The sequence below is a fragment of the Pipistrellus kuhlii genome, unplaced genomic scaffold (genome assembly GCF_014108245.1).
Source record: "Pipistrellus kuhlii isolate mPipKuh1 unplaced genomic scaffold, mPipKuh1.p scaffold_m20_p_21, whole genome shotgun sequence".
Taxonomy (NCBI): Eukaryota; Metazoa; Chordata; class Mammalia; order Chiroptera; family Vespertilionidae; genus Pipistrellus; species Pipistrellus kuhlii.
Genome location: NW_023425520.1, coordinates 4,554,759 through 4,569,563, shown reverse-complemented (window position 1 = coordinate 4,569,563; position 14,805 = coordinate 4,554,759). Strand labels below are relative to the sequence as shown.

The window sequence follows — 14,805 nt, the reverse complement described above, 5'->3', positions numbered from 1 at the left end:
TTGTGAGTAACGGGAGAGGATGGCTGGGTGTTCAGTGACACTGAGCCTTCCACAGTCCTCAGTCTCACTGTACCCTCAGCGCTGTCATCTAGGCACCAGCACCCGCCATGGGGAGGGGCCCTGACGTGCCAATCCAACAGCGGTGAAACTGCCGGTGACAGCATCCCTCCTGGGCAGCTCTGGGCAGTTAGTTACCTGGTCCTTCATTGATGGTGGTGAGCCATGAGGAGTATGATCAGCCTGCCCTCTGTGCCTGGTTAAAATGAAGTGTACTATGTCACCTTTAGTGTCCACCTCCTGGTCCTGGTTGTGCTTTGGGTGGCCCCATATGCCGAGTGTGTTTTCTTTTCCACGAGACACACCTGCAGTCCCTTTGAGATCGTTTTCCCTCTCTCCGAACTGTGAAAGGGCCAAGGCACATGATCTTGTTATGTGACCTTACGCTGGAACTCTTGGAGGCAGGCTCTGTCTGGGTAGGGGGACCATGATCTTGAGAATTTTAAATTTTTGTTAGATGCTCCAATAGAGTTTATTAGATGGCATTCATTCAACCTTCAAAACAATGCTGTGAGCTGGATATAATCATCATCCCCACTTCACATTCAGGAAACTAAGCACAGAGAAGTGAAGTGTTTTGCCCAAGGTCATAGAGCTAGTAAGGGTCAGAATGAGGATTCACACTCAGATTACCTGGCTCCAGAATCCGCTTTTCCCCACGCTGCTGTCCTGCCCTCCTTTCCCCGATGTCAGGCCACTCAGCCTGTTTCCTGTTTGCCACGAAGAATGTCATGCCTCTCCTCTGTGCAAAGAGCAGGCTGCTCTCAGCCCCTGCACCCCTCGAGGACAGAGGCTGTGAGCTGTCACCAGGGCAGGAAGGCTGCTGCTTGCAGAAGCCACAGTTCAGCCAAGGACAGGCCCTGTGTCCAGCTGTTCAAGGGGCTTTGCCACTGACCTTCTTACTCCGTGGCCTCGGCGGTCTCGTGGCCCAGAGTACAGACATGCTGCGACCAGAGGCACGGTGGGCGTGTGCTGGTGTCTGAAGGCAGAGCCCAGGGGGTCAGATGTGTGCGCAGCGGGAACAGCCGCTCAGGAGCAAGTGGAGACAGACCCCAGGCCTCCCGGTGTTGTTCTCAGCACCCGGAAGAGGCTGCTTCCATCCAGAGCAGCTAAGGTCCAGAGGGAGGACCTTACATGGGAGCCCCCGAGAGTCAGTATAGCATTTCTCCAGCAGCGTGGGCCCTGGAACAAATCACCCTCTCCTTCAAGAAACAGGTCCACGAACCTATGCTAGTCACTCTGGAGGAGCCAGAGAAGTCCTGCCCTTAAGTTTGTGACCATGCCCTAACCTGTTTGGCTCAGTAGATAGAGTGTCGGCCTGCGGATTGAAGGGTCCCAGGTTTGATTCCAGTCAAGGCCATATATCTTGGTTGCAGGCACATCCCCAGTAGGGGGTGTGCAGGAGGCAGCTGATCGATGTTTTTCTCTCATTGATGTTTCTAACTATCTTTCTCCCTTCTCTGTAAAAAAAAAAAAAAAAAAAAAAAAATCAATAAAATATATTTGAAAAAAAAGAAGTTTGTGACCTACTTGGGGACATCTGGGAAGGGTGAGAAGAATGTCTAGATAATAAGCCTGTCTTGGGAGCGGGATGTTGCCCAAGGAGGGATTTGAGCTGGGCCCTAAAGATTGAGCAGGTATAAGAGGTGGGGAGAGAGAGAGAGTGCTGGAGTCCCTCTGCTAGCACTTCCCACCTGCTCTCTCCTCACACCATCCCCTGTGCCCAGGAGGCCAACCCATGCAGACTCCCCCAGTGGGCTTGGGTTTGCCCAATGGGAGGCACGGGGAAGGGAGAGTGAGGCCCCTGCCTCTGCTGCTGTGGGTTGGCTCTGGGACCCTTCACTGAGGCCACAGCTTCAACTGGTGGCCCTCTGAGCTTAGCCACTCTCGCCAGCTCTGGTAACCATGCCCTCCCTGCGCTTCCAGCCTGGGTGCCAACAGCACCTCTCGATGGCCAGCCCGGGTATTACCGTTATCTCTGCTCCTGGCCATGTAAATAGTCTTTTAAAACACTCTCCTCAAATTAAGTCTCCGTGTGCTTCATTTTCTGCCAGGAACTTTGTGGGGGGGAAAGCAATTCAGAGGTAAAGGAAGGTGGATGGGCAGTGGGGGCGGGGCAGGGGGGGAATGCACAGACCTTTCTGGCTGAAATGAAAGGTGGGAGAAGAGAGGAGGTTGGAGGCTCGAGTGTGAAGGGCTTTCACTGCTAAGCAGAGGAGTAGGAAGTCCCTAGAGGTTCTGGAGATGTCTGTAACCTGCATCTCTCCTCTCTTCCAGGAGGCTCCTGCCTGCAGCCCAAAGCACCCGCTGCCCTCCCCGCTCCGAGAGGCTGCCCAGCCAGAGGGTAGGCATGGCGAGGCCCGGAGGCCCCTGCCTCTGCAGCTGCCTGGCTGTGCTGTCGCTCCTCCCCGTGCTGGGCCTGGCGCAGTACGAGAGCTGGCCCCAATACCCGGAGTACTTCCAGCAGCCCGCCCCCGAGTACCACCGGCCTCAGGTGCCCTCCGACGTGCCCAAGATCCAGCTGCGCCTGGCGGGGCAGAAGAGGAAGCACAGCGAGGGGCGGGTGGAGGTGTACTATCAGGGCCAGTGGGGCACCGTGTGCGATGATGACTTCTCCATCCATGCTGCCCACGTCGTCTGCCGGGAGCTGGGATACGTGGAGGCCAAGTCCTGGACGGCCAGCTCCTCTTATGGCAAAGGGGAAGGTAAACACTCTGTGCTTTGGAGCGAGTGCCGTCCCCCGGAGACCCCAGAACGGGCTGCGTGCGGTTGGCCTGGGAAAGGAATCTGCCTCTGCTGTCAAGTCTGAATTCCTGACAATTCCATCTGGGCAGCCTTCTGTGTTTGTGGGAGGGGAGGGGTGCTGGGGAACCCTGCAGTGACCAACAGGCCTGCGTTGCCAGATTTCCCGGTTTTAGTGCACACAGTCTGGTGTCCTCGGTGAACCAAACTGGTTGGTGCCTGAGGCAGGAGCTGAAGTCAGGAGCAGTCCGTGGGGGAGAGTGACTGTCTGCATAGCCAGGTTTGGGTTTCATTGAATTAGATCATTGTTATGACCCTTTGCAACCCTGGCTTTTTGTTATTCTAGAAGTTATCGGAGAAAGGAAACTCCATGTCATGCATGTCTCACTTCTGTGCAATTGAACATATCCTGTTGGAGTAACCGCACTGGGAGTGACATGTTCTCTGACGCTGACTCTGGGCTCCTAGGCAGGGACCAGAGTAAAAGCAGCACAGACAAGTTAGCAAGTGCTGGGCTCTCAACACATTTCCTGTCTTCTTCACAAAACCCCAGGCACTTCTCCATACTCACTCCTCTCTGTTTATTCTGCTAGTTGAGTGATTTGTTTTCTATTCTAGGCTGTTTAAGCCTAAATATTTTATTTTATTATTTTCAATATTTTAAAATTTATTTTAGAAATAGAGGAAGGGAGAGAGAGAGAGAGGACAGAAACATTGATAAGAATAACAATATCCATCCGCTGCCCCCTGCATACCCTCTACTGGGGATTAAGCCTGCAACCTGAGCATGTGCCCTGACTGGGAATTGAACTCATGACCTCTTGGTACCTGGGTCAACGGTCAACTACTGAGCCACACCCACTGGGCTAAGCCTAAATATAACAGTACTTTCCAATGACTGGGTTTTTTGTTTGTTTGTTTGTTTGTTTGTTTGTTTTTTACAGTAATAGCTTTATTTTATTTCTACCCAAACTTAAAATTTACCTGTCATCAGACAAAATGGGTGTGGTTCCCCCTTCACTTTCATCTGCCCAGGAGTGGGCAAAGGGTGACTGGAGAGGTGGTGACCTGGCTCAGATGGTGTCATTCAGGTTTGATGATGGGAGAAAAGTTCAAGGGAGTAAAGTAATTCAAGTCATGGTCCACGGAAGGTGCTGCATAGAGGAGTGACGGACAGTTGCAAGCTGGATCAATCGACTGTGGGTCTCTGCAGAGATTGCAATGCTAGAAAAGTCTGCTAGAGAGATGGGGTAGGGACATGGGTGCAGGGCACAAGGATACAAATGGGGAAGGGGGGATGGTTATTGGTAATGACAAGGTCTATGGCCATGGGTAGTAGTGGACTTAGCATGGAGGAAAGTCACTGGCGAGAGGAGGTTGAGTGACAGTGAGTCCAAAAGTACTGGAAAGGTAATCTATGTGGATGTTGAAACCATCAAGACGTAGGAAAGAAGTGTCCAAGAGAGGAAGGGAGGAACAGATGCTATAATAATTTAACTATCCTCATGCTATCCACAGAAAGTGGTCATTGATTTATATCATGGGCGACCTTTTATTTTTATTTTTTAAAATATTTTTTATTGACTTTTTTTACAGAGAGGAAGGGAGAGAGAAGGTTAGAGAGTTAGAAACATCGTTGAGAGAGAAACATCAATTCAGCTGCCTCCTGCACTCTCCCTTCTGGGGATGTGCCGCAACCAAGGTACATGCCCTTCACTAGAATTAAACCTGGGACCCTTCAGTCCACAGTACTACGCTCTATCCACTGAGCTAAATCTGTCATGGAGGTCTCATGGGAGACCTTTTAAATGTAAATATTTGATTTAATCAGTTAGGATATTTAGCACTGGGTTCATAGCAGGAACTCAGTCAATATTAGCCGATTGATTCATGTCGATTTGGGAGATCATTAAGAACAGGTGGCAAACAGTACGTGGCATAGTGACCAGAGACTGCGACCAGGTTGGGGGATGTTCTCCTAGGCCCGTGGTCTGCAAACTGAGGCTCATGAGCCACATGCAGCTCTTTGGCCCCATGAGTGTGGCTCTTCCACAAAATACCACGGCCTGGGAGAGTCTATTTTGATGTGGCGTTAGAAGAAGTTTAAGTTAAAAAAATGTGGCTCTCAAAAGAAATTTCAATTGTTGTATTGTTGACATTTGGCTCTGTTGACTAATGAGTTTGCCAACCACTGTGCTTAGGCTGAACCCAAGAGTCAGCTCTGTGGAAGAGCTGGGATGCGCAGCTGCGCCCCTCCGAGGCAGCCCTCCAGGAAGGCTCACTGTCACCTACTTCCCTCAAGGTCACGGTGTAGTAAGGAAGCCAAGGAATCCCCAGCTCCCGGGGACTGGCCTGTCCACAGTGTTTTCTCCCAAAGCGCCTCCGAGCTCAGGGAAATCTCCAGCCCTGTTAAAGGGTTCTAGAGGGACAGCTGCCCACTGCTCACCATCGGGACTGGTCTCACAGCCACCTGAGCCAAAGGCTCCGCCTGTCTTTAGATTCGAGATGGGATCCGATTCCCAATGAGACCAGTGACAACACCTGCAGGTGACCACGTGAGGCCCCGAAGATCCTAACTTGAACAATTTGCATTTCCCTGGCAGCTCTGGTGCTCAAGCAGAAATTCATTTCTGGTCTTCCTCTTCCAAATGGTCTGTGGATTTGTTTATACATCTCTTCTCCTTATGTCAGTAGCATTTCTTTTTTAAAGATATTTTTTAAAATATATTTTTAATTGATTTTTTACAGAGATAAGAGAGAGGGATAGAGAGTTAGAAATATCGATGAGCTGCTTCCTGTACACCTCCTACTGGGGATGTGCTTGCAGCTAAGGTACACGCTCTTGTCTGGAATCGAACCTGGGACCCTCTAGTCCGCCAGCTTACGCTCTATCCACTGAGTCAAACCGGCCAGGCCCAGAAGCATTTTTTAGGGTACATGAGTGGAAAGGGAGAAATGAAGTTTTGCTTCTGATTGACTGGCATTTTGTGTCCAAGGTTTGATCCCCGCATGTGACCCAAATGCCACCTTCCTAGCAGCTGGTAGATGGCACCTGTTGCACTGAGCCTAGAATCTGCCTTCAGTGAGCAGAGCCAGAGCTGGCCACTTTGGGGTCAGGACAGTCTAGCAACTAGACTCTAGTTGATGGGCATTAAGTAAACAGGGGGGAAAATTGTAATGAATTCAGGCCACATGAGAACACATGCTTGGTGATGCTGTCTTGGGCTGCGTAGAAGTCTGTATTTCTACCATCTAAGAAATAACGGGTGAGAATGTGCAAAGAGTAGAACGATTGGAGGTGAATTGAAGCTTTTTAAGAAAGCAGTTCTGCCCAGCCAGTGGTTGAGCAGCGACCCATGAATCAGGAGGTCACGGTTCGGTTCCCGGTCAGGACACCTGCCCAGGTGGTAGAGTCAGTCCCCAGTGTGGAGTGTGCGGGAGGCAGCCGATCAATGGCTCTCTCCCATCATAGATGTTTCTTTCTTTTTCTTTTTAATATATTTTATTGATTTTGTACAGAGAGGAAGGGAGAGAGATAGAGAGTTAGAAACATCGATGAGAGAGAGTCATCAATCAGCTGCCTCTTGCACCCCCCCCCCCCCCCCACTGGGGATATGCTCGCAACCAAGGTACATGCCCTTGACTGGAATCAAACCCAAGCCGAACCCAAGAGAGAGAGAGAGAGAGGAAGGAAGGAAGGGAGGGAGGGAGGGAGGGAGGGAGGGAGGGAGGGAGGGAGGGAGAGGGAGAGGGGGAGGGGAGAGAGGGAGAGGGGGAGGGGAGAGGGAGAGGGGAGGAGGGGAGGGGGAGGGGAGAGGGGAGGGGGAGAGGGAAAGGGGAGGGGGAGAGGGAGGTGGAGGGGGAGAGAGGAAGAAAAAGAAAGAGAAAGTTAGTTCTTTGAGGTTAAGTTAGTTCCCATGAGCACTCCAGGGGCTAATTGCAAACATTCCTGATGAGAAGTTAAGCAGACCCTGGTGTAAATTTTTTAGCTTTTCACGCTGCCTTTAGCCGTGTGCTATCTGGCTCCCTGTCCCCTTAGCAAAAGCGGTTCCTCTCATTGCCGATGGGAGAAGGCGCTGCTTCTTTCCAGCACACTCTCTGCCCCTTCAGCAGCTTTGCTATAGAACGTACCGGGAAGAGGCCGGGTCAGCCGTGGAGGGTCTTTTCCCTGCTGCTACTTAGCAAGACAAACATTGGTTTGTTGTTGAAACAGCAATCGGTTAGGGAGCATATGTTTCAGTGGAGCTTGATGACTTGGAAACCAGGCCAAATTGAGAAACCAGTTGGAAAACCTCAGCCCAGATGTTTTCAATAGCTCTTTGTTCCCCTCCATGCTGCCCGAGCGCTCCTGTTGGGGCCTGACCAGCCCTCTGTCACAGCGGACACGTTTCGTCAGAGCCTCGATGTCCGGAGACTGGCCCTGCGTCCTCCCTGGCCTTCAGAGCCCCAGGGTCTCCTTGGTTTTCTCATCTCTGCAGTGGGAGTGTTTTTATCTGCTCCCTCCTGGCATCATGGAAACAACAGTATGCATTGTTTTTTCTGACTTTCTGGGAGAGGGAAGGGGAAAGGGAGGTTGAAAATGTACCAGGAACAAGATTATCTCATTGGATATCCATGGCAACCTGCTTGTTGGGTGTCATTGTTTTCACTTCGGGAATGGGGAACAGGCTTGGTGAAGCGGTTGACCGAGTCATGAAGTACCCAAGCCTCAGAGAGAATGGGGAGCCCTGTTATCTGACCTCATTATGGTATAGGGTTCTACACGGAGCATTAAGAAGCTTGACAGGCTTACCTGATTTTGTTTCCTTTCATGTGGTAGTGGCACTTATAAAAATCACTATTGGAAAAATCCTATAGTCCTTTAAAAAATTTTTTTTATTTTAATTATGGTAAAATGCACATAACATTAAAAACATTCCGTCTTGCCCTAGCCAGTTTGGCTCAGTGGATAGAGCATCCTTCTGCACACTGAAGGGTCCCGGGTTCGATTCGGTCAAGGGCATATGCCCAGATTGTGGGTTCAATGGGGGGCATGTAGGAGGCAGCGGATCAGTGATTCTCATCATCAGTGATTCTCATCATTGATGTTTCAATCTCTCTCTCTCTCCCTCTCCCTTTCTCTCTGAAATAAAATATTAAACACACACACACACACACACACACACACACACACACACACAGAACAAACATGCCATCTTGACTGGTTCCCAGTGTACAGTTGGGTAGTGTTAAGTACATTCCCGTGGTGGGTGACCGTCTCTCTCCAGGACACTCTTTATCTTGGGAAACTGAAACTCTGTCCCCATTGGACAACCACTCCCCATCCCGTCTCCTCCAGCCCTGGCACCCACCATCCTACGTTTGTCTATGAATTCTGACTACACGAGATGCCTATGCCAGTGGGAACAATGCTGATTGGCCTTCTTGTGACCGGCCTATTTCACCCATATTGGTGCATGTGTTAGAATTTCCTCCCTTTCTTTTATTTATTTATTTATTTATTTTTTAGATTTTCTTCCTTTCTAAGGCTAATATTCCACTGTATGGATATACCACTTCTTGGCTATTGTGAATAATGCTGTAAGACACATGGGTGTGCTAATAGCTCTTTGAGGCCCTGCTTTCCATTCTTCCGGGACTTGCTGGATCCTATGGCAATTCTGTTTTTAATTTATTGAGGGACTACCATGCTCTTTTCCATGGTGGGTGCACCATTTTACAATCCCACCAACAGCGCACAAGGGTTCCAATTTCCCCACATCCTCGTCACCTGACTTGTGAAAAGTAAGGAAGTTTCAGGCAGTGAGAAGAACACTGAATGGACCAGGGCCCCAGGCTCATGGGGTGGCCTGCAGAGTGGGTTGCCCTATGAGGCAAAGCTCAGCATCTGTGAAGTGTGACTAACAAGGTCACCTCATCCTCTTCCCTGAAGTACGGGGAAGTCAGGGGAGGTGACACAGGGAAATGCCTTCAAAGTCTCATGTGCAGGATGGCTGAGGGTCACGGTCCAGCCTCTGCTACAGGTGAAGGTAAGTCTGACTTGCATCAGAGTCACTATAACTAACATCATCATCATCATCATTACTGTCATTTTTTAGTAACTATGGGCCTACAATAAACTAGACATGTGCCACGTACTATCTCTCCTGCCCACACTCCTGCGATTAAAGTGTCTTTATTATCCCCACTTTACTGATGAGGAAAAGGCCTTAACGGAGGCAGAGCCAAAATTCACATCTAGCTTAGTTATCCAAAGTCCTCGCTCTTTCCCCTACGCCATGAGACATCTGGGCTCAACGCTGATTTCTACCCTGATCATGTCCAATCTACCATATCCCTCTGGCAAGAGAATCCAGATGGTCTAGAACAGTGGTCAGCAAACTCATTAGTCAACAGAGCCAAATATCAACAGCACAATGACTGAAATTTCTTTTGAGAGCCAAATTTTTTAAACTTCTTCTTCTAATGCCACTTCTTCAAAATAGACTCGCCCAGGCCGTGGTATTTTGTGGAAGAGCCACACTCAAGGGGCCAAAGAACCACATGTGACTCGCAAGTCGCAATTTGCCGACCACGGGTCTAGAACTATATGCAGTATCTTAACATGCTAAAAATCAATTGATGACACACTGCTGCCATGTACAACTTTGGTGCCCTCCCTCCACCACCCCCCACTTCCCCAAATTCAAACCTGCTCTGACATAGTGCTCAGTTTTCCTCTTCTCTGCCTCCAGGGCCCATCTGGCTGGACAATGTCTACTGCACGGGCAAAGAGGCAACCCTCGCAGCCTGCACCTCCAATGGCTGGGGCGTCACTGACTGCAAGCACACCGAAGACGTGGGTGTGGTGTGCAGTGAGAAGAGGATTCCTGGCTTCAAATTCGACAATTCGTTGATCAACCACATAGAGGCAAGTCATGCTCTTGATGAAGCCTTCATAGGGACGTTTTCTTTTCTTTCTCTTTTTAATATATTTTTACTGTTTTCAGAGAGAGGAAGAGAGGGGGAGAGAGAGATATAAACATCAATGATGAGAGAGAATCATTGACCAGCTGCCTCCTGCACATCCCACACTGGGGATCAAGCCTGCAACCCATGTGCCCTAGGTCAACATTCAACCAAGGGCCACACTGGCCAGGCAGATGTTTTCTTTTCTACATGTAACTCACTTTTCAATTACTGTGAGCATGTGAGCACTAAGGAGGGGGACCAAGCCAACAGAATTTGGTGTGGGGGCCATTGAGGGAGGGTTTCTGGAAAAGGGGATGCCATCAGTGGGACAAGAGCATCAATAGGGAATGACTTGGGCAAGTTACAGAGGTATGAAGGTGTGAACTGGGGTAAGCAGGCCAGTACTGCTCAAGAAAAATGTGAATCTGAGGGTTCTGAGAAATGCAACTAGAAAGGTGGGCATGGATGGCCTTCTGTGCTATGTTCAGAGCTTGCCCTTTGGACTAGGGAAACGTATTAGCTATCCGTTGCTACGTAACAAGTCACCTCCCAGATTTTGCAGCTTCACGGAACAAACGTTTATTAACTCACTTAGGTCGGAGGGTCAGGAATCCAGGAGTGGCTTAGCTGGTTGATTCTGCTCAGAAGTCTCTGGTGAGGTTGCAATCTGGCTGCTGGGGCTGGGACATCCTCTCCCCAGTTGACTCATGTGGTTGTTGGCAGGCTGTCGTTTCTTTCTGGCTGTCAGCGGGGCCCCTCTGGTCCTCTCTGCAGGCTGCCTAAGTTTCCTTAAGACATGTCTCGCTCCAGAGTAAGTGACTTAAAAGAGAAAGAGAGCAAAACTTAGAAGCCACAGTATTGCCTAAGCTAATCTCGGAAGTGCTACCCCTTCATTTCTGCTGTATTCTGTTAGTCACACAGAACAGTTGTGTGCAGTGTGGGAGGAGGTTACCCAAGGGAGTGACATAGGAGATCAACACTGGGGCCATCACTGAAAAGTGGCTACCACAGGGAAATTGTTCCCAAATGTAGCTGGGGATCACTTTAAAAATGCAGCTATGAGGTAATATTGATAATGTTGAAATCTTATGACTCAAAGTTTTATATCTAAAATTTTAATTCTGTGTTATGAAAATGTTATCATGTTTCAAAGATTCTCCAAACCATTGTTTTTCATTAGTTGCCAAACTAGAGGCCTGGTGCACGAAATTCATGCATGGGGGTGGAGAGGGGGGCATTGCCCCTCAGCCCAATCTGCACCCTCTTCAATCTGAGACCTCTCGAGGGATGACCAACTGCCCGTTTAGGCCCGAACTCAGTGGGCATAACAACTTCTGCCTGCCAGCCTGATCACTTCCTAACCACTCCCATGCCAGCCTATTTGCCCCCAACTTCCCTCCTCTGCCGGCCTGGTCACCTCTAACTGCCCTTCCCTACAGAGTTGATCATCTTCAACTGCCCTCCCTTGCAGACCTGGTGCCTCCCAACTGCCCTCCCTGCTGGCCATCTGATGGTGGCAATCTTATGTCCACATAGGGACAGGATCTTTGACCACATGGGGGCAGCCATATTGTGTGTTGGAGTGATGGTCAATCTGCATATTACTCTTTTAATAGATATGATAGAGGCCTGGTGCATGGGTGGGGGCCAGCTGGTTTGCCTTGAAGGGTGTCCCAGATCAGGGTGGAGGTTCCCTTGGGGAGTGGAGCAGCCTGAGCAAGGGGCCTGTGGTGTTTTGCAGGCCAGCCATGCCCCCCAGCCTCCCAAGCAGAGGCCCTGGTATCTGGGATATATTTATCTTCTACAATTGAAACTTTGTAGCCTTGAATGAAGGCTTAGGCCAGCAAGGGTAGGTGGAAAGCTTGGCTTCCTCCATTGCCAGGAAAATGCCTCCTTCCTGCTCTCTGTGACTGTAGTCATCTTGGTTGAGTTTATTTGCATACTTGCTCTGATTGGCTGGCGGGCGTGGCTGGTGGGTGTGACTTGTGGAGCAGAGTGATGATTAATTTGCATAGTACTCTTTTATTTGGTAGGATATTTTATCTTATGAACCTGCTATAATGTAGTTATCTTTTCTTGCATATTGGACAAGTACAGTACATAGAATTACTGTACATATCATAGTTGATAGTCTTTGATTTCATTTTTTATCGTTTCAATAGCATTTTGGACAAGAAGTGGATTTATGGAATCATGGGTTTAAATAGTGTGAATATTAAAGCTTCTTGACATTGATAAAAAAAGAATAGAGAAAACATTTCTAAACTGTTGGTTCCAGTTATATATAAAAGTACAATTCACTGTTTATTAACATGCAGACCCTGGGGCCTCCCTTCAGGCCCGCTGCATCAGAACCTCCCGCTGTGGGGCCTGGTTATTGTTTCCAGCTCTTGCAGATGACTGTGAGGTTGCCAGCATGGTCCGAGCCAGCATCTGGGAAAGGCAAGAGGCTCCTGACCCTTCTTCTACATTTGTGGCTTCATTTCAGACTTATCTTTTCGACAAGCTCTCCACTGAAACAGTGAAATTAGCAGATATTTGTGGCACCGCTCTTCTGTGCAGGAAATGCGGGGCATGGGGCCAGAGGAGGAGGCAGCCAAGACGCCTTTCTCAAGGAACATGTTGGATGTCATCCCCCAGGGGCTCTGGAAGCTGCATGAGTCCAGGCCAAGGAACCTTCGCTGTGCTTTAACCCCAAGTCTAACGCGGAAGAAAGGTGACTCTTGAAATTGCCCTATTTGGGCTTCAGAGGAAGTTCTACCCAGACTGTGGTCTTCATGTTTCCTCTCATGACTCACACGGTCCTGCTCTTTTCTCATATATTCCTAGAGCATGCTGGGAACTTGCCCAAGCCTGCACTGTAGCATGCGAAAGGACCTCTAGCCTTTCTCCCAGCTGGCAGGATGAGACCACTTTAGCCAACATTCTTCAAATGTGATTTTTTTTAGGAATAACTAGAAGAGATTCTTATAGTTGGCTAGAGGCCTGATGCACAAAATTCATGCAAGAATAGGCCTTCTTCCACAGGCTGCTGGCTCTGACTTCCCTCTAGCACCGGGGACCCGGGCTTCCCTGCAGCTGCTGGCAGGCACCTGAGACCTGGGCTTCCCTAGCAGCCTCAGCTTGTGTAAAAGGACATCCCGGAAGGACATTCAGTTTAATTATGCTTTTATTATTATAGATTAGGGGTGTCGAACTCAATCAGAGAAGGGGCCAAAATCTAAAATCCAGCCTAAATCGCGGGCCGAATGGTTTACTGAACAGTCATAAACTGTCATTGTGATGGAAACGCAGCGGAGTGCAGTGATGACAGTGCGGTGCGGGCCACATTGCAAGGCCTGGCGGGACGGATTTGGCCCACGGGCCTTGTGTTTGACACATGTGTTATAGATGTACTTTATTTAGAGCTCCAGGTACTGATGACAACTTTGCTTTACCATGAAGCCTATGATTTGGGCTTTTCCAACCCAGTTTCACACTTTTCATCTCCCATTCTTCATAACCTCATGCAGAATACTTAGCACCACTTATATGTATCCCATCTTTCCAATGAGATTCGAAGTTCCTGGAGGAGAGGAGTTCTGTTGAAGACACCATGTTATCCAATAGAAATAATGCTAGGGACCTAACTACATCTCCAATTTCCAAATGTTCTTCCCAGGAATGCAAACCAAAAACCATTATTCCCATTGGTGAAGAGTCTCCCAGGATGAAGCCTCAAACTAAACAGTGATGAGAAGTACATAGAAGCAACTCATTCCTTTACAGTATGGCCCTGCCTACTACATCTTTAACAGGCCTCTGTTCAGCCTAGAACCTTAGGCTAATCCTCTTTGATTGTCCAGTGAAAATCTAGGCTTCTTGGCATAAGAAAGTCATTGATGGTTTGAAGCAAAAGGAGGTAGGCCAAAATGTACAAAAATGATTCAGGAAAAGGACTCTGTGAGTAATACTTCAACAGAGAAGTTTGATTGGCTATTTCTATGGGCACTTCTAATGCTGAGCATTGAAGGGGAAGTAAGGTCATATGAAAACTGGGTAGAATTAATTGGGTAGAATAGGTAGATTCGTGACTGAAAAAATGTGTTGGGCAGTACTTTCTCATGCTGGAAGGGTCGAGAATCCATGGTAGGAAAGCTTGGTGCCTAATTTTATGCTGGGGATTTGCTGGGTGTCTGCTGCATGCACATCACAGTCTGGGACACCATTAAGGAAGAAAAACTTGACCCGTCCTCCAGCCCTTATAATCTGAGAAGGCAAGATGCATGCCTTTGGGGACCCGGGAAGGAGCCTAGGTCCTGAATGAAATTACGGTAACTCAGAGAGGACTTCCTGGGGGACATCGAGTTGAAGGACCAGATGATTTCCACCACCTTTCAAACTCGGCCCTTTCCTAGAAGGCCTCCCTCTTACAATCTACACATCAAGCCAGACGTTCTCAGGAGCCAGACTGGTTCCAGCAAGCCCGATGATTGGTTCCCATGAGTCAGACTGGGGGATCTCATGTCCAGCCACTAACACTGAGGAAGTTTTCAACTGATGGGCAGTGCCCTGCACCTCTTCCCTGTGGTGTCTGTGAAAGTAGGTCATGAAAGGGCACAGATCTCAGGATGTCTGAGGAGAGCCTTTGGGAGTTGCCAGAGACTTCTTCCATCCATGATTTCGTGGCTGAAGCCAGAGCTGGCCGGATGGGCAGAGAGCCGCCCAGACCACCTAAGGGGATTTCTGTGGGCTGCTGGAAAGTTCCTTTGAAATACCTCATGGAATAGCCTGTCAGGAGCTGAAGTCATGGAGTCACTTCCCTTGGCTAAAGAAATGTCTCTTTTTAATGGTGTGGACGAGAGGACAGGTAGAGGTTTGGTGGGCATGCCTGTGGGTGGAGACACTGTGCTGACTAATGGTGCCCAGGACAGCGGCTGAGTGGCCAGTGTGAACACAGGGGATGGGCTCTATGGTGTCTCCCAGGGCTCCTCTCCTGCTTCTCCATCATCATCAGAAATGTACATGGAGAGTAAGATGAGTCCTGATCAAATTCATTTTAGACAGAAAACCATG

The 14,805-nt window shown here is 49.1% G+C and overlaps 1 protein-coding gene across 2 annotated transcripts in view; it reads left to right on the top strand.

The window, feature by feature from the left end:
• The window catches only part of LOXL2 (lysyl oxidase like 2), a 99,975-nt gene that overhangs the window by 29,005 nt on the left and 56,165 nt on the right, over window positions 1-14,805 (top strand). For both annotated transcript variants that reach the window (XM_036449904.2, XM_036449903.2), the window contains exons 2-3: window positions 2,335-2,762; window positions 9,534-9,709. In XM_036449904.2, coding sequence (XP_036305797.1) covers window positions 2,408-2,762; window positions 9,534-9,709 — 531 coding nt within the window. In that variant the 5' untranslated portion in view covers window positions 2,335-2,407. The remainder of the gene's footprint in view (window positions 1-2,334; window positions 2,763-9,533; window positions 9,710-14,805) is intronic.